The sequence below is a fragment of the Myotis yumanensis genome, unplaced genomic scaffold (genome assembly GCF_028538775.1).
Source record: "Myotis yumanensis isolate MYYU_CA2020_CCGP unplaced genomic scaffold, mMyoYum1.0.hap1 SCAF_1, whole genome shotgun sequence".
Lineage (NCBI taxonomy): Eukaryota > Metazoa > Chordata > Mammalia > Chiroptera > Vespertilionidae > Myotis > Myotis yumanensis.
The window spans coordinates 211,222,333-211,242,096 of record NW_027223752.1 but is presented as its reverse complement, the minus strand read 5'-3'; the positions used below and the strand labels follow the sequence as shown (position 1 = coordinate 211,242,096).

Genomic DNA, 19,764 nt, shown 5'->3' with positions numbered 1-19,764 from the left:
AATAAAATTAATTTATATGAATAGTGTCAAGATCTACATTTTTATAAATGTTTGTACAGTTCATTAGCACCTTCTGAAAGTTTCCAAGCCCTGAGCTCCCCAATTATTTGATGCCCCCATTATATTTAGAAACCTTGCACTAGTCTATGACCTCTCCATGCTGCAGTTCCCTTTGCTTGGGGTTGTCATAATAACTCTTCTTTCTTCTCATTTTCCCTGTCTGTTTCCTCCTTTGGGGTCTATATTTCAAAACATAGGGTAGTTAGGTTCATAAATTCTGGGTTGAAACACAGATTCCACCATTTATTAGCTGTTTGATATTAAACTAGTTACATTACCCTAATTCATTCCTAGCATCATTATCTATAAAATGAGAATAATATAACATTTATATTATTATAAAGTTAAAAGAGATAATAGGTAATGTATACACAATAACCAGTAAATAGCAAATGACAAATGTTAATTGTTCTTATGATTATTCTACCAGAACATTCTGTCTAAAAGCCTAAATCTGACCTTGACCATTCCTACTTAAAACCTCCAGTGATTTCCAGAAGCTCATATCTGCATAGTACTGTGTGTAATTTTATTTATAGTCTGGCTTCAGTTTCCCTTTACACCTTCATCACCCACCATCCCTACCTCCTTGGTTTATATCAGTGGTTCCCAAACTTATTTGGCCTACCGCTCCCTTTCCAGAAAAAATATTACTCAGCCCCTGGAAATTAAATTTTTTAAAATTTTAATAGCAGTTACTCATCGCCCCCAAATGCACCTGTGGTCATCACCGCCCCCCTGGGTCGCTGCAGCGCCTACCAGGGGGGTGGTAGCACCCACTTTGGGAATCACTGGTTTATATTCTGCTCAGTCTTCTCAGGGTGTAGCTATTCAAGCAGACCAGTCTTTTAAGTCTCTAGGATTTGGCACATGTCGTTCCCTCCTTCTGGAATACCCCTCTCTCCCTGCTCTGGCAAAAAAGATTTCTCCTCTGAAACCATAACCTACTTCTCCCTGGTAGAATTAACAGCCTTCCTGTCACCATAACACTGTCTAGAGATCTATATTTAATATGCCTATATTTTTACCCCTCTGTCTGATTTGTGAATTTCTCTAGGACAGGAATCCTCTTTAATGAAACAACCCCTAGCCCAGGGCTTCCCTCCTAACTTGTGCTCAGTGACATTTATCGAATTGCATTGTTTGAATTTAATTGAATTCACACAACTGTTGCTCCTACAGAACCCCAATCTACTTGCAAACAGAGGTTAGACCCTCTGGGTGTTTCAGAGCCCCTTCTGGGGTACTGTATACCAGCTAACATACTGGCAATTTATGAAAGAGATTTTCCTCACTAGAACCTAGAAGAAAAGTGGAACTTGGGGCCAGTGGCCCTAGAAAAAGGATAGCCTGCCCAGAGATGCTGTCTCATTGCTTGTTCCCCCCTCCTACTTCCATCCTAGGCTGCAGAGACTAAAAGGGGGAGGGAAGAAAGGAAGCGGGGGGCGGGCGGGAACTGACCGCCCCTCCTCCTCTCCCTCCCACAGAGAAGGGCTACTCTAACAGGGAAGTCTTAAAAAGCCTCCCAGGGGGACCAGATTCTTGGAGTCCTCAAATATTCCTGGGTTTCCTCTGCCTTTTCCCTTCTTCTCTGGCTTTCCCTCTTCATTCACTTCATTCTCCACCCCACCCCACCGCCAAGCTTTCCTCCCTCCCCCTTCCCATCACACACACACACTGGCGACCAGAGAACCGCCCTCTCTCCAAACTCCCAGTTCTGGGACCAGTGTGACTGTTAACGAAAGGTGCCAATCACAGGCAGCCTTAGCCAGATGCCTGCGAGTTGAGTTAAAAAAAAAAAAAAAAAAAAAGGCAGGTTGAGGGCATAGAGGAAAAGATCATAGCAACCTCCAATCCCATTACACATGCACGTAGGATTCCCAACAAGCAAACAGCAGGATATCTCCGACTACTCCGAGGACGCAGAGCACCACAAACAGGAACTTTAAAGGGATTGAAATCTGTTGCCTGTTCCACTAGGAATATTGTTTGCAAGGCACAAGGTGTCTTTTGGTCGAGAGCACCCTCTGCGCATGCGCAGGTCCATTCGGGAATTACTGCCCTGCTGCCGACTAAGTTGCATTCCTTGAATCTTCGCCGAAAAGACAATTCTTTAATCAGAGTTAGTAATGTGGACAGTGCATAATCGAGAGAGTTTGGGGCTTCTCTCTTTCCCTGTGATGATTGCCATGGTCTGTTGTGCACACAGGTAGGCTATTTTTTTTTTCTTCCTGAGTGTTTTTCTTGTTACATGCTTGCTGGATCATGTAGCTTGTTATTTGGGGGGTAGGTGTGCCTATCTATTTTTATGTCTGCTCGCAGTTTGTGCTCATTCTGAATACGGTCCCCACTTCTTCCCTTCAGCGCCAATGAGCCCAGCAACATGTCATACGTGAAAGAGACAGTGGACAGATTGCTCAAAGGATATGACATTCGCTTGCGGCCGGACTTTGGAGGTAAAGCTTCATCTTTTTTTCAACCTGTAACCCACACCTAGTTCTCCTTTCCTGACAAAGATAAATGTCAGGAAAAAAAAAAGCATGTAATTTTCGTAAGCGTGCACTATGCCCTACGCCTTGGGCGCACACCACACACACACACACACACACACACACGCGCGCGCACACACATGCACACACGCACACAGGATCCCCCCAGTAGCAGGTGGATGAAACCCCAGGCAGAGCCAACCTTACCCCGGCCGACACACCCTCTGCATAGTCACTGCATCACGCGTGTGCCCACACCTGTTTTCCCAAGCTGTCCCCCCCTCCCCCCCACTAGGAGAGATGGGAGTCCAGGGAGCCCATTCAGAATGTAGGAAGTGCCAAGGAAGCCCCTGTCCCCTCCCCAGTCTGTCGCCACTCTGAGAATATGCCCCTAATACGTCCCATCTCCCCGGCAGGGCCCCCTGTGGACGTCGGGATGCGGATCGATGTCGCCAGCATAGACATGGTTTCCGAAGTGAACATGGTGAGTGGTCTCAGGACGGGCTTACGCAGATACGAAATGGACCGGTCCCCGCGTCCTCTGCGTTTCATTGGCGGTCATCTCGCCCCGGCCGCGGGAGTCCCACTCCGCGTGCGCTCCCCGCTCTGGCACACACACACACATACACACCCTGTGGCCCCTGGTTTGTATTTTGAATACACACACACACACACACACACACACACACACACACTCGGGCTACTGCGACGTCCCGGAGGAAACGTGCCCGGCACTATTTGGGGAAAGACGGGTGACAGGCAGCCGCGGATCGGGTGGGGCGGAGTCTGAGCGGGACTCGAGCAGGGTTTCCTTTGGTGTTCCGATGCCGAGGGCACCATCTGCCGGCGGCAGGCGGCCTGCACTTGGGTGTTCAGACCCGGGTCCGCAGCCTCCTTTTCTCCAGGTCTGTTCCCCGCAGCCTGGAGCCGGACAGACTCAGTCCCAGCACCGAGTACACAAGCACACGGAGGAGGTTTCAGTGTCCCCTCCCTCCTTCCAGGCTCCAGCACACCCCGTGGCAGGAGCAACAGGCTGAGACAATAGTCCATGCTTGCTAATACGAAAGTGCTCAAGCCAGCTTCTGGGCAGGCTCGTGTTGTTCCCATGTGGGGGGTTGATGAATTTGCCTTGTTGCATTTTGTAAATTTAAGATGAAACAGAATGACTCTGGTTATTGCTTTGTTTTGCCCTGGAAACTTAAGCATGCTGCAAAAGCCTGCTGATTAAAAGCATGGTGGAAGGAAGGGGGCGAGAGTTAACAGCGCAGTCCTTTCATTTCCAAGGGTTAACATTCTATTGTTTTTTTTCTCCTCCCTTTCTGAAGCTATTGCAAAAATGGATTGAAATCATATCTGACAGTTTCTCTATTGGCTGGTTCCAACCACTGAGGGGTAGCAGTTTTCTAGTTGTTAGAGTTTCTAACTGTTGCTTCCGGTAAGGCAGGGGGGAAAGCCTGTTGCTTTTCTAGAACCAACCACCTAGGGAACAGCTAGATCTAGGTGAGCAACATGTCATTTTTTTCCGCTTGCGAAAAAAATATTGTGGCAGCAGAAATTTAGAGAGCCTGAATAATTTAAAGACTAAAACCTTTAGGGATTTTATCGGTTTATAGTTGTAAAGGCTATTGAATTGTCTTTTCATTTTATTACTAGTGTGTCATTCTATTTTAACATGCTAAGGTTTAAGAATTTTTTAAAGATTTGGACAGGAAGGGAGAAATATGTTTATAATTTATTGAATATGATTATAATAAAAAGTATGACTATTACATTTCTGTATTTTATAGTTGTAACTTACCCAACTTTATTTTTTAAATTGATTTTTCAATTACAGTTGACATACTGTAATTATGTCATATTAGTAACATTGTGATTAGGCATTTACATATCTTAGGAAGTGCTCACCCCAAGAGTAATCTACCCAGATTTAAATAGCTTATTTAAAATACTATTTCAAAATAAGTCATCTAATTATTGTATTAGAAAAAGAAAACCAATTTTTAAAAAGTAATGCACAATGAATATTTTCTGATGTGGAAAAGATTTTTAATAGACTGACTTATTTAAAATATTTTGTTCACATACATGTCACTAAAATAAAGCAACCCAAAACACAATATTTACAAACATTGGGTAGCATAACAACATGTGTACATATGCAAATCATACTCAATCTATGCTATTGCCGCTAAACAAATTAGAAAAAAACAAGTAATTTGTATCATGTAGATAAATAATAATATTTTTATTCTTTGATTTTGGCACCTTGTAAGTACCCACATAGGTAATTTATAAAATAGGAGAGGATTAGGAGAGCTCAAAGGGAATCAATGCCTTTGCCAGTAGTCAGTATTCTGTTTGGCACATTATACTTTTTAGAATTGTAAAAAATGTATAATTCTGTTGACTATATTTACAAACACCTTTTCAGTTTTTTTAATTTGAATTGGGAAGTTTCTATTAACCCAAACAACCACCACAACAAAAAAAGCTCTGTATTGAATTTCATATATAAGCTCAGAAAAATAATTTAATTGCCGTGCCACTGGAAATAGCTCCTAATGATGGAACAATACAATCTATTTACTCACTGCGCCATGTGTATATATATGTATTTGCTTTAAAAAAATATTCACTGAGCAGATAAATCAATGAAAAATACATTCCACTAAAATATGAATTACCGTTCCACAACAGTGTTAGAGCTATATGGGAAAATAAAAAGCACTAGCACTGAAAAATAATAAAACTTGACTTGCTTATTCCTCTTTGTTTCTTCTTTTAATGATAGCTACCAACAAGACCCAATGTTGATTTAATATTTTCTCTGACAAAACATTGAAATGAATAGATTGGAAATAACTCCAAGAAAAATGGAAAACAAAGAGGAATTTTAGGATTGAGGGTTCTGTATAAACACAGCCTGGATGGTTGATCCTGTTTAAGAGAATGGTCTATAATATGCTTTGGTTTTTAGATAATGTAAGTAGGGAGGAACTGTCTATGGGAAATAACACCATTGCTTATTTTATTAATCATGTCTTAGTAGCCCGATGGACAGTAACTTTTGAAGTTATGTAATAGGAAATGTTCACCAAAATTAATTTAAAAAATAAGAATGGACAAATAATATAATAAAATAGCTTTAAGGAAAATTCAGACAAAAATTCATTACTAAAGCATTGTTCATTTTTATATTCTTATTCATTATTGTTATTATCCACCCATCCATTGCTGGGAAAATGACATGATAATCATACATTACATTAATGGGTTTGAAACTAGGTTATGTTAATTTTGTTATTTTTAAATTATAATATAATTCCATATTGGTTTATGGTATTGTTTGTTTTAAAGACTAGCATAATATCAAAAATATTTTCTGATTTATATACTTCAGGATAGAAAATATTTTTCCCAAATAAAAAAGTAAAATAGACATCTTTTACAGTCAATGATCTCTGCTATCCAGAATCATAGTTACTGAGCAGTGAATACAAAGCCTCTGTAGAATAATACTAATGCAGAAAAAAAAAAATAGATACTTAAGAGCAAGGCTTTTCTTTTCAGGAAATAATATTATTGATTGAATTAAGAAGGATTTTCTTCTGACATCATGTGATATATTGTGTATGTGCCAGTGACTATAAACCACTGTGATTTCCATTTATTGTTAAATTAACCTCTCGACAATTTCTGTCAAGCCCTACACACACACACACACACACACACACACACACTTTCTAGGATGATTAAAAATGAACAGGAGGCAGTTGGGACAAAAAAGAGACAGTAGCCTCCAGAAATTGCCTTAAAGTAACCACTAACATCTCCTAATATAAGCCCAGTGAAACAGATAACAATAACCAAGTCTTTTCTTTGTAGTAGCTGTAGTAGACTGGGGAAACATAATATTAACTACATGCAAACAAGTGGGTGAACTCTTGTATTTCATATTTCAAGGACTTTTAAAGAGGTGGCTTCTTTTGAACAAGTAGGAGTTCCAACCAGAGAGCTCCCTGCCTCTGATCTAAAGACACCATGGCCCAAGTGACCACTCCCAGAAGACTTTACATCTATCGAATCCGATTTAAAGTAGCCATTCCCAGTAATAGATGACTGACAAGTATTTATTTTCTTTCCTTCCTTCGTGCATGGATGGATGCAACTGTGAATTTTTTTATATACATTATAAATAATAAAAACAACCAAAAGAAAAAAAAAACAGAACTAAAATAAGTCAACTGTATAAATAATGCCTAAAAGAAAAGCAAATATAATTCACTAAACATCAGTGTTGCTAAAGTCCACTGTTGTTGCTGTTGTTATTTTAATATTTGATTCCAGGTTTCTGTTACTCACTTCAGTTTATCTCTATTTACCATCATCTTGGTAACACAAAATAGTAACCACCTGTCAGAATCACTCCCTCCCCACCTATTTCTTCAAATCAGTGTTTCTCTATCTTTTAAGTGTATCAGAATTACTCTGAACTTTAAAATATTAAAATGCAAATTCTAAATCAGAGTTCTGGGATGGGGTTGGACAGTGCATTTTTAACAACTCCCAGTGATGCCAATCACTGACATGTGGACACACTTGGAGCAGCAAAGGCTGCAGTACATTATTCTAAGATTTAGCATTATTAAGAAATGAACGTCTTTTTTTTCTGTTAAGTTTCTCTAGGAATAGTATTATTCCAAGTTTCCAAATTAAGTCTCAAGTTAATTTCCAGGTAGTTTAAACAGATAGCTGTGTTCAAAAGGAAAATTTAGTTTAGTAATTGATGATAAGCAACAGAATAAAGGCAAGAGCCTGGATCGCAGGGCTTGACTTACACTAATAAGCAGCCCTCCTAACTGTGTCAATACTTATGAATCAGCCAACCTTAAATGATGGCTGTGAAAATATTGCCAAGCACTGTCATTCTGACACTGCCATCCTGCTGCTTTACAGAACACCAATGACTTCTCTTCTTCAGAATAGAGAACATTGCAAAGTGTTTTTGCCCCTATCGAGGCACTTGCAATAGCTTTGTAAAATAGCCTAAACATACTCTTGCTGCTGTCAGTAAATTCTCTGAGGTTATAATAGAATTCCTTTGCAAATAGAGGAAATAGGTCAGTACCATTTAAAGGGAGGAACAGATATCAGCAGTTAAATAAAGACATAAATAAAATTTTGTCTTATATGAGTAATCGATCAGGTCTCACTTTTAGGTGCTGGGTTACAATATTCCACCATCTGGAAAAGCTGACAGAGGAAAAACTTCCCTTTGCCTCTCTGTTTGGAGAGAACATAAAGATCTTTTTATGCCTCAAGCCACTTCTAAGCAATCCTATTCAGATTTTTAAGAGTTTGAGTTCACATTTGAAAGCCTTTGTTCTTAGGATCACAAGGCCACACTGGGTATTAAAATGTGTAATACAGTAGTAACATTTACTGAACATATCCTATGTATCAAGTATGGTTATTAAATAGATTTTCCTTTTGTATTAGTAGCTCATTTAATACTCTGTTTACGGCTATGCAGTTATTATGAGGTTGAGAGAGGGAGACTTTGGTTGAGAGAGGTTAAAGAGTTGTTCAGAAGATATATAGCTGGCAAATAGCAGAGCCAGAATTTGAAACCAGGCAGCCTTACTCCAGGAGCTGGTTCCTATCTGCTAGGTAACTCAAAAATTATCCCTGGAATTTAGCTTTGGGACCTTGAGTGAGTCATTGGACTTCTCTGGGCCTCAGGTGTCTTCTCTGTAAAATGAAGGCGAATGACATGATTGCTAGACCTATTTATAATTCAGATATTCAATGATATAAACTTAGGCCATTAAAGAGTTCAGATTATCAAAATCAAGATTCTTCCTCTCCATCTTATTCTCTAGTTGGAGTCCATCTGTACTGTTTTATTTTCCCGTTATATGTGTCAACCAACAAGTATTTATTGAATTCCCACTGAGTACAAATGATGGTAGTCTCCTGGGAACATAGCAGCAATTACTGCAGGCAATTCAGGCTTCTTGAATCACCATTTTAGTTGGTCATGGCATTATCTTCCTTTTTTCTCCTAGTTAAACAGATCCCCAAAGACTGAAATGAGAAATGTTGGCTCAATAGTCTTCAAAATGAAACTTGACTGATGGTTGGTTTATATTGTATTGAATATTGGAAGCAGGACCAAATTAGAAATATTTCTGTCTGATACTGTCCATTGTATTCAAACTGGGAACATTGTTCCACTACTGCCAAACTAATACTTTTTTCAACACTTAATGTGAAACAGAAGGAAACTGTTATTTTCTAGGACTGGAATATCCTAAAGGATTTACCTATTGCACCTAGAATCTTTCCATCAGGTGGTCTGGTAGCAAGTGTGTTTATCTCAACTGAATATCACTTATATCTGATGCTTTCTGTTTTGGCATGCCTCCCAAAGTCTTAATAGCACCCTCAAAACACACATAAGTGAAAACTTGCATTGCTCAGCCAGCATGGCTTAGTGGTTGAGTGTTGATCTATGAACCAGGAGGTCATGGTTAAATTCCCTGTCAGGGCACATGCCCAGGTTGCAGGCTCGATCCCCAGTGGGGGGTGTGCAGGAGGCAGCAGATCAATGATTCTCTTTCATCGATGTTTCTATCTCTCTCTCCTCCCCCTTCCTTTCTGAAATCAATAAAAATCTATATATATAAAAGCCTAAGCAACTGTTCAACCATTTGACTGGTTGCTATGACATGCACTGACCACCAGGGGACAGACACTCAATGCAGGTGCTGCCCCCTGGCGGTCATTGCACTCCCACAGTGGGAGCGCCGCTCATCTAACTGATGGGCCCAGGCGCCAGGCTCAGGGCTGGTGAGCACAGCTGCGGTGTTGTGAGCCTCTCCCACAGACACTCCCCCTGCATACGCCTCCCCCATCTGGACTGGTACCAGGATTGGGACCAGCATTGGGACTGACTGGGTGTGAGCCTACAGCTGCTTCTCATGGGTATGCGGATATCGCCCTAGGACGGGTGTGGAGACCGCAGCAGAGCAGCAGAGAGCCTACCTAGTGGCTGTGGCAGGCGCAGCAGGCCCAGGATGAGTGGGAGCAGTGTGGCACCTGGCCTGGGCTCAGGCTCCTCCTGGCTGCCTGCCGCTTTACACACTACTATATCCCTCTGGGGATGTTGGACTGCCGGTTTTGGCCCGATCCCTGCAGGCCATGACAAAGGGCCTCTAGTCTACACTAATAAAAGAGAAAGATGCAAATTAACCATCACTCTGTCATTCTGCCACTCCGCTACACCCACAAGCCATGCCCACCAGCCAATCAGGAGAGAATATGCAAATTAACTCAACTAAGATGGCGGGGGCCACGGAGCTGGAGCGAGCAGAAGGCTTGGGTTGCCCCCGGCGATGGAGGAAGCCAAGCTTCTCACCTGCCCTGGCCGGCCCTGGGCTCCGCTCAAGGCTACAAAGTTTCAATTATAGAAGATAAATAAATCCCAGATACCTGCTTCCAGCCTGCCCTGCCCTTCGCTGAAGGAGGCGCTGAAAAAAAAAAGAAAAGAAAAAAAGGAGTGGCTGGGAGTTTGGGTTGCTGGGGGGCGTGGCCAGCCTGAAAATGGCCATCAGCCCCTCACCCAGGCTGGCCACACCCCCATGGGGTGAGGGTCCCCACTGGGTGCTTAGCCAGCCTGAAAACCGCCCTCAGCCCCTCACCCAGACTGGCCAGGCACCCCAGCAGGACCCCCCCACCCTGAAGGGGATGTGGCCAGCCTGCAAATAGCCATCAGCCCCTCACCCAGCCTGGCCAGGCACCCCAGCCAGACCGCCGCCCTGATCCGGGACACCCTTCAGGGCAAACCAGCTGGCCCCCACCCATGCACCAGGCCTCTATCCTATATAATAAAAGGGTTATATGCAAATTGACCCTAACAGCAGAACAACTGGGAATGACTGGTCACTATGACACACACTGACCTCCAGGGGGCAGACGCTCAATGCAGGAGCTGCCCCCTGGTGGTCAGTGAGCTCCCACAGGGGGATCTCTGCTCAGCCACAAGCCAGGCTGACGGCTGCCAGCACAGCGGTGGTGGTGGGAGCCTCTCCCGCCTCCTCAGCAGTGCTAAGGATATCCGACTACAGCTTAGGCTGTTCCTTGCTGGCAAGTGGACATCCCCCGAGGGGTCCCGGGCTCCCAGAGGGATGTCTCACTGGGGAGCGGGCCTAAGCCAGCAGGTGGACATCCCCAGAGGGGTCCCAGACTGAGAGAGGGCACAGGCCGGGCTGAGGGACCCCCTGAGTGCACACATTTTTGTGCACCAGGTCTCTAATATATATATAAAAGAGAAAGAAAACTTGCATTCTCAAGGATGGTAAAGCATTTTAGAAGAAAAATGGTATTAAATTTTTCCAAATGATTTAGTTTAATAAATCAAATGGCATTATTATCCTTGAGGATAATAGGAAGATGGGTGAATATATGCTTATAATTGACTAGAGGCCCGGTAAACAAAAATTTGTGCACTTGGGGAGGAGGGGGGTCCCTCAGCCTGGCCTGTGCCCTCTCGCAGTCTGGGACCCCTCAGGAAATAACAACCTGCTGGCTTAGGCCTGCTCTCGGGTGGCAGAAGGCAGGCCCAATCCCTAGGTTCAGCCTCTTGTCATGCACAGAGCAGGGTGGATCGGGAGGTTGCGATGCCATCCCTAGTCACACTCAGGGTAGGGCCGATTGGGGGGTTGGGGCACCGCCTCCTGTCACACTCAAGGCAGGGTCAATAGGGAGATTGCAGCGCCACCCCCTGTCACGCACAGAGCAGGGTCTATCAGGGGGTTGGGGAGCTCCCCCCTGTCACACACAGAGCAGGGCTTATCAGGGGGTTGAGGAGCTCCCCACTGTCACTCACAGAGTAGGGCCAATAGGGGAGTTGGGGCACCACCCCCTGTCACACTCAGGGCAGGGCCAATGGAGAGGTTATGGCTCTACCCCATCACACACAGAGCAGGGCCCGTGGGGGGGGGGGTGGGGGTTGGGGCGCCGCACCCTGTCACACACAGAGCCGCAGGGCGATAAGGGTGTTGGGGAGCTACCCCCTATCAGGCACAGAACAGGGCTGATCAGGGGTTTGGGGTGCCTTCCCCTGTCACGAACAGAGCAGGGCAGATAGGGAGGTTGTGGCCCCGCCCCCGTCACACACAGAGCTGCAGAGCGATCAGGGGGTTTGGTCGCTGCCCCCTGTCACGCTGATCCCGGTGCCGGGAGGCCTCGCGGCTCCGCTGATCTCGGTGTTGGGAGGCATATTACCCTTTTACTATATAGGATAGAGGCCTGGTGCACGGGTGGGGGCCGGCTGGTTTGCCCTGAAGGGTGTCCTGGATCAGGGTGGGGGTCCCCACTGGGGTGCCTGGCCAGCCTGGATGAGAGGATGATGGCTGTTTGCAGCTGGTCACACCCCTTTCAGGGTGGGGGTCCCCACTGGGGTGCCTGGCCAGTCTGGGTGAGGGGCTGAGGGCCGTTTTCAGGCTGGCGGGCGACTGAAGCTCCCAACCTGTTCTTTCTTTTTTTTTTATTCTGGGCCAGCTTTAGCTCTGAGGCTTGGCTCCAGCTCTGAGGTCTTGGCTGCTGAAAGCAGGTATCTGGTTTGTTTGGGTTCTATAATTGTAACACTGGTGCGGTCCTGCTCACTCCAGCTCTGAGATCCTGGCTGGCTGAAAGCAGGGATCTGCATTTGTTCTATAATTGAAACAATGTTGTGGTCCTGCTGGCTGAAGCCCGGCTAACTGAAAGCAGGTTTCTGGGTTTTGTTTAGCATCTATATTTATAACATTGTTTCTTAAACTGCAAGCTCAGAGGCCAGCAGCAGCAGGCGGGGAACGTTGGCTTCCTCTGTCACTGGAGCAAGCAAGCCTCCTGTTCGCTTCAAGCTGCCTGGCTGTCAGCCGCCATCTTGGCTGGCAGTTAATTTGCATATTGCCCTGATTAGCCAATGGGAAGGGTAGCGGAGGTACGGCTAATTACCATGTTTCTCTTTTATTAGATAGGATTACATGTTAGTACAGAATTTCTCCATAAAGTTTTTCAGAGCACTGAATCCTATTTTTCATAAAACCACCATCCACCGAATTTCTGTATTTTAGAGTACTCCTGTTTCCAGTAGATTGTGCATTTCATGAAATCTCTTAACTGCTATCTACTGAAAGAAGACAATAGTCAGTAGTAAATAACAATCTATTACATGGCACTTGGAAGAAATGCTCAAGAAAGGGTTTATAATTAATCCTATCAGAGGTGATAACTTAGAAAGAAGGCTGGCCACAAAAAGGATGTGTGGGTTTCTTTCATGAGCCTAGTTACCTCATTTTCATAGTATTTTTCTACCGGTAATTATTTCTGCTACCCCTTCATTAAATTCCTAGAGTATTCCCACCCTTTCAGCTCCAATAAAACCCATCATTATATTGTATATTTAAGATTAAAGGCCATTTTTCCAAGAGTATTCCTTCAACTACTCTTGTGAATAAAGCAGATGAGATGTCCTGTGGCATTTACACTCTTTTAAAATATATATATATATATATATTTAAATCTTCTATTCCAGAGTGAAGATTTTCCCCCTTTGAAAGATTTTGAAACATCCATAGTTAACATGGTCTTGGGTGTTTGGGCCCAACATATGCTTATAGACAACTACAGGCCTAGTGCACAAATTTGTGCATGGGTGGGGTCCCTTGGCCTGGCTGTTGATCGGGGCCAATGGGGACCAGCTGGCTGGGGAGGGACCACGAGAGGTTGGCCAGCCGGCCCCAGTCAGGCTGATCGGGGCTGGCTGGCCAACATAGAAAATTAGTCTTTTTTCATGGCCTAAACTGGGCTCTAAGGATGGAAATATGACCAAGACATGCCCCCTACTTTCAAGTATTTTACAGAGTACAAAACTATGTATACATGAAGTTATTTTAGGACAATGTGGTAGATGCTGTGATAGATACAGACAAGTCCAGGATCCTGTGGGTGCATGGAAGGGTGGTTTCTCAGGCATGGTGAAGGGCTAATGCTTGACATGAATCTTAAAGAGGTTGGTTAGTCCGTAGCATGTATAGGCTGCAAATGAACAGAAAAACCTTCCAAACCAAAGGAAGGGCATAGGCATTAGCAGATGTGCCTGAAAACAGCATGGAGTGTTCTGGGAACTACAGGTAATTCACCATGGTGAGAACTTAAAGGGCATTGGGAAGATTGTCAAGAGATAAGACAGAATTCTAAAAGCAGTAAAACAATGTTAGTGAATGTTCTCACTTATATAAAAAGAAGCCTCTCTAGAAACATATATATTTACATATTTGTATAAGCACTGGCAGTATCTGGAAGAATACACAAGAAATGAGTAACAGGGTTTCTCTTAGAAGTGGACCCAGGACTAGGAGAATGAGCTGGAGGGATACTTAGAGTTCTTTATATATCCTTTTGAATTTTTTGCTTAAAAAATATTATGCTGACCCCCTCCACCCTGCACCCGCCCCTCCCAGGCCTTCACCATACTATATAGTCTGCCTATGGGCCCCCCATATATGTTAATCACTTCCCACTCACCCACCCACCCTCACCTGCCTTCTGAGATTCATCGATCTGTTCTACCCTTCTCTGTTTCTGAATAAGGTACTTCTGGGAACACTGAGGTGGAATAGTAAAAATTGGAACTATCCCGAAAAAGACTAGTTTCTTGGTGGCTCTTATAGTTCTGTTCACAAATAAGGCAAATTGTCCCGAGAGAAATCCTGGGGCCCAGAGACGTGGTGGCTGAAATGGGCTGGTTAGAGATATGGAGAAAGGGTGCTGGCCAAAGACAGCGACTACAGTGCAGTCAACTTTAATCTCTAGCAGCATTGTTCTTTATCTAGGAAGACCTGGACCCTGACAGGATTGAGACCAAACTTTTCAAATTCCCCCAGAGAAGTGATCTTTATATTCTGTTTCAGTTGCCTTTATAAAACCATAGAGGTGGGGAAAATAGATGTGTGGGGAGCCCACTTACGTAGCACTTGCTCTCTTCTCCATGGTGTCCCTAAAATGATTCCAAGCAGTGAAATCAGTGTGAGTTCTCATATAAATCGTATTTGGGGTGTGATGAAACTGGGTATAACAGACAGCACAAGTGCGGCCAATAGTGTGCCCGGAGAAATGAAGCCTAGCTTCTAGGAAGTTAGAAAGTGGCTCCCAGGAGCTTTGCAGAAGAACTGAAACAATTGAAAGGCCTGGTGGGGATGATTTTAAACAAGAATTCACCACCACCCCAAATGGTCTCCTAGAAAGAGGATATCTGTTTAAACAAAGACATGTTCAGAGATTGTTTTATTTAGTTTAGAGAAAGAGCCAGAGAAGCAGCTCAGGGAATATATTCAAATAAAGAGGGTTCGTAGGTAGCCGTTAGCAATCAGCTATTCCATCCCTACCTCAACTGAAAAGGAGCACAGGTTTAAGGCCCCTTGAATATAACCGAAAAGTCAGAGGCTAGGTGCCTGGCTCCTGTCACTGAAAGGATTAATCAGGCAAGTTGCTAGGAGTATATCCTGCTTGAATGTGAGGGTTTGTTTGGGGGAATAGATTTGTTGAACGCTATGGGGGGAATGAAAGGGGGGGCGGATAGATTTGTTGAACACTAGGACCTCTGCCTATTCTAACACTCTGTGACTCATGGGGAGGTTTTTCTTCTTCTGATCTATTATTTTCAGGGTGATGATATACAATTCTCTGGTCAAGAGAAACAGTTTTGTGGTTTTCAGAGAGACAGTTCAATGACATTTATCTGAAATCCTTCCTGTGCCTAGAATGTTTTTTCATGTCAGAGGCCATCATTTCTCCCTCCTAGCAATCCTCTCCCACCCAAATGCACCTAGAGCTACTTCAAAACCCACAGGAAGTCATCTTTCTTCTGCAGAACCTTTTCTGTAGCCACACTAGAGAGAATTCTGCTGGAGAACGGGTATTGGGCAGATAAAAAATCAAGACCCTGAAAAGACGAAAGACCCAATATAAACAATGATCATCTTTCAGCATGCAGAAGGTTTTTACTTATTAACCTCGTCCTTTTCTCTCACACTATATAAGCTCCAGGAGTTTCAGATTGTATTTTTTATGCTTTTTATGTAACTCCTTGCCTATTGCAGGGACTAATAACAAATACCATTTGTTATGATTATAAAAGAATTTTTCTAGTCATAAAAAAGAGTAATAATGGCATTTAAAATTTTAATTCTGGAATTAATAGTTTCTCTGTCAGGTCTACCTTATACCTTCATCTGTAATTTTCTTTTATGTTGATCATGAATCATGAGCTGTTTCCATAGAAACAACTTCATCACATGGCACAGCTAGTTTCACAGACACAAAGTCACTTCATACAAATATCAATGCATGCCTGTGTGTGTGTGTGTGTGTGTGTGCACACTTGCGCGAGCTTCTTGACCTACAGTGGGGGTATGTTCTGACAAACCCATCCTCAACTGGAAATAGCGTTAAGTAAAAAATGCATTTAATGCACCTAACCTACCGAACATCATAGCTCAGCCTAGCCTATCTTACATGTGCTCAGAACACTTACATTAGCCTGCACTTGGGAAATTATGTTGAGTTTCATCTCAAGACTCATTGCCTTCCTCTTCTCAGCAGAAGCAGGAGACACAGATGGTTGTTTCATAGACATGATGGGATGTGAAAACAATACACAGTATCCAGAAAATGCTGGCAACATGATACACTTTGGAGTATGGGTTGTTTGTCCTATGATTCACTGCCGCTGCCCAGCACCAGGAAAGAGTATCATAATCATGTCACTAGCCTGGTGAAAAATCAAAATTAAAAATTTGAAGTACTGACTGCATATTTCTACTGGCTAGGTATCAATTTTGCAACATTTTAAAGTTGGAAAATTGTAAGTCAAGCCATGGCAGGTTGGAGTCCTCTATACTTATGCATGTATATACTTACATATATAGACACACACATGCATACAACTTTATTTTAAAATATGTTTTTATTGATATCAAAGAGGAAGGAGAGGGAGAGAGAGATTGAAACATCAATGATGAGAATCACTGATCTGATCAGCTGCATCTTGCATGCCCCCTACTGGGGATCAAGCCCGCAACCCCTTCCTGTGCCCTGACCAGGAATCGAATCATGACCACCAGGTTCATAGGTTGATGTTCAACCACTGAGCCATACCGGCCAGGCCACACACACACAACTTTTATCAGCTTTAGAAATAATGACTGCTTTTCACTTTCAAAATGTTATTTCCATACGGGCACCTGGACTATCACTATTTCTGGACACATTTAAGAGATTATTAAAGAATAAATTGGCCCTGGCCAGTTTGGCTCAGTGGATAGAGCTTTGGCCTGCGGACTCAAGGGTCCCAGGTTCGATTCCAGTCAAGGGCATGTACCTTGATTGCGGGCACATCCCCAGTGGGGAGTGTGCAGGAGGCAGCTGATCGATGTTTCTCTCTCATCGATGTTTCTAACGCTCTATCCCTCTCCCTTCCTCTCTGTAAAAAAATCAATAAAATATATATATATATATATATATATATATATATATATAAAGAATAAATTGATTGATGACTACAAAATGAATGGAATTTAAAAATAAGGAAAATCAAACAAAAAATATAGTATGGAAGAGGGGTTCTTTAGCCAATCTGGAGAAGTTTTGGATCAGATAAGTTATATTTTAAAAGATAACCAGGAAACTTAAAATTTGAAAATACTGTGTAAAGTAAAAAATATGTCTAATCCAGAATTATATATTTAATATATATGTATATGTGTGTATATATATGTATATATGTGTGTGTGTATATATATATACATCTGTCTATGTCTATCTATCTATATCCAGTCATTTTTGCTTCCAATTTGTCCTTGCAATTACATGGTATGTTTGCTTTGAAATGTCAACTTTTGTCTGAAACTCTCACATCCACACAGTAATTTGTTATAACTAGTGTGTTAAATCAACTACCACATTACATGATGATAAAATATTCTTTCCACTGACATCACAACCCCTCTGCCCTGTCCCCCACTCCAAGGGGATTTCATAACCTGGTTCTCTGAATTTGTGGAAGAGAAGGACTTTCAGGATCAACAGATGGTATCTGCCTTACTGTGTTCAAAATCAGTGTCGTAGAATGTAAGCATATCTTGATGAATTGGTTTTGCATAGGCACCATGCAACTATTCCACATTTAAATTTGCACTAGTGGTTCTGCAAAATGGACAGAGATATATGAATCCAAAGTCAAACAAACCAAACGCCATTATTCCTTTTCAATACTATTCAGCCTCACTGAGTGGAGGTTTGTTTTTGAGTCAAAATATGGGCCTCTGTTGGTAGTGTATGTAGGGGGCATCTACTGAAGGTGATTTCAGGTTACTTGGGAAGTGACCCGCTTGAAATGCCTCCATCAGATCTCAATATCTTCAGCTTTGACTGTACTGAAATACAAATAACTCTGAGAGAGTCAACAGTGATTGTAGTTTTCATTTCCTGTGTTTAGACCAGAGTGTGAATGAATGGTTGAATGAGCAAACAGGTTTGTTTAAGGGACAGAGATGAGAAAAGGACATGAGGAGAGAGGGAAAACTGGAGTTATTTTACACTTTTGCCCAGAATCAGCAGTTTCCTGACTTTGGGACCTGATATGAAACTGCTAGAAAAAAATGGCTCAGGTGTGCTGAGACAGCATTGTTCACGCTGATCCCCTGATTCGAAAGGCATTTGGCTGGATTTGACAGTGATGCCCAATATTTTGTAGCCTAAGACGTGAAATGAACAAATTCACCTCTGTTCTCTCTAGGTGTAGCATCCATGCTGACTGGTCAAGATAACGATAATGTCTTGTAGATTAAAAAAACCTGATGAATCTCATAGTTAAAATCAGTGTTTAGCAGGCAGCACACAGGCAATTTTTTAAGTCCAGACACTCCCCATCTGGCAAATATAATTTTGGTGTTTTCCCTTAAGTATGTTCCCCTTGAATGTGCTTCTGTCAGGTTCTATTTCAATAATTTTAAATCACTTTGAAATGTCAGAATGATGTTGTATCCTAATTTATACTCTGAAGTATAAATCTAATGACACACTTAAGTCCTTTTATTTTTAGTTCCATGTAAAATAGAAATAATAATTTCTGTTCCACGTATTTCAGGGAGCTGTGAGAATCAAAAGAGGTAAGTCATGTACAAATATGTTCTGTACATGTGATGTGTAATCTTTAAATTGCTATATAAATTTTAAGTGTTGGTATTTTTATTATTTTTCTATTATATTTCAGATTTTGAATGAATTTATCTCTTATTTTTCTTTATTGATTAAGGTATTACATATGTCTCCTTTTCTCTCCATTGCTCCCCCCACCCCCCAGCACATGCCCTCACCACTCTAGTGTCTGTGTCCATTGGTTATGCTTATGCATGCAAGTCCTTTGGTTGATCTCTAACCCCTTCCCCACTCTCCCCTGCCTTCCCTCTGAGGTTTGATGGTCTGTTCGATGCTTCTGTCTCTGGATCTATTTTTATCCTTCAGTTTATGTTGTTACTTATATTCCACAAATGAGTGAGATCATGTGATATTTATATTTCTCTGACTGGCTTATTTCTCTTAGCATAATTCTCTCCAGGTCCATCCATGATGTTGCAAATGGTAGGAGTTCCTTCTTTTTTAACAGCAACATAGTATTCCATTGTGCAGATGTACCCAGTTTTTAATCCACTCATCTGCTGATGGGCATTTCGGCTGTTTCCAAATCTTAGCTATGGTGAATTGTGCTGCTATGAACATAGGGGTGCATATATCCTTTCTGATTGGTGTTTCTGGTTTCTTGGGATATAGTCCTAAATGTGGGATTATTGGGTCAAATGGGAGTTCCAATTTTAGTTTTTTGACAGAACTCCACAGTGGCTGCAGCAGCCTGCATTTTCACCAGCAGTTCATGAGGGTTCCTCTTTCTCCACATCCTCACTAGCACTTGTCCTTTGTTGATTTGTTGATGATAGCCATTCTGACAGGTGTGAGATGGTACCTCATTGTCATTTTGACTTGCATTTCTCAGATGATTAGTGACTTTGAGCATGTTTTAATATGTCTCTTGGCCTTCTATATGTCCTCTTTTGAAAAGTGTCTATTTAGGTCCTTTGTCCATTTTTTGATTGGATTGTTTATCTTCCTT

At 42.5% G+C, this 19,764-nt stretch overlaps 1 protein-coding gene across 2 annotated transcripts in view; it reads left to right on the top strand.

Moving 5' to 3' along the window:
• Positions 1-1,681: 1,681 nt before the first annotated feature.
• Positions 1,682-19,764, top strand: part of GABRB1 (gamma-aminobutyric acid type A receptor subunit beta1) — a 376,389-nt gene continuing 358,306 nt past the window's right edge. For both annotated transcript variants that reach the window (XR_011468725.1, XM_070397125.1), the window contains exons 1-3: positions 1,682-2,269; positions 2,425-2,516; positions 2,966-3,033. Coding sequence is in view for 1 of the 2 variants with exons in the window: in XM_070397125.1 (XP_070253226.1) it covers positions 2,190-2,269; positions 2,425-2,516; positions 2,966-3,033 (240 nt within the window). In the remaining variant the exon portion in view is untranslated. The remainder of the gene's footprint in view (positions 2,270-2,424; positions 2,517-2,965; positions 3,034-19,764) is intronic.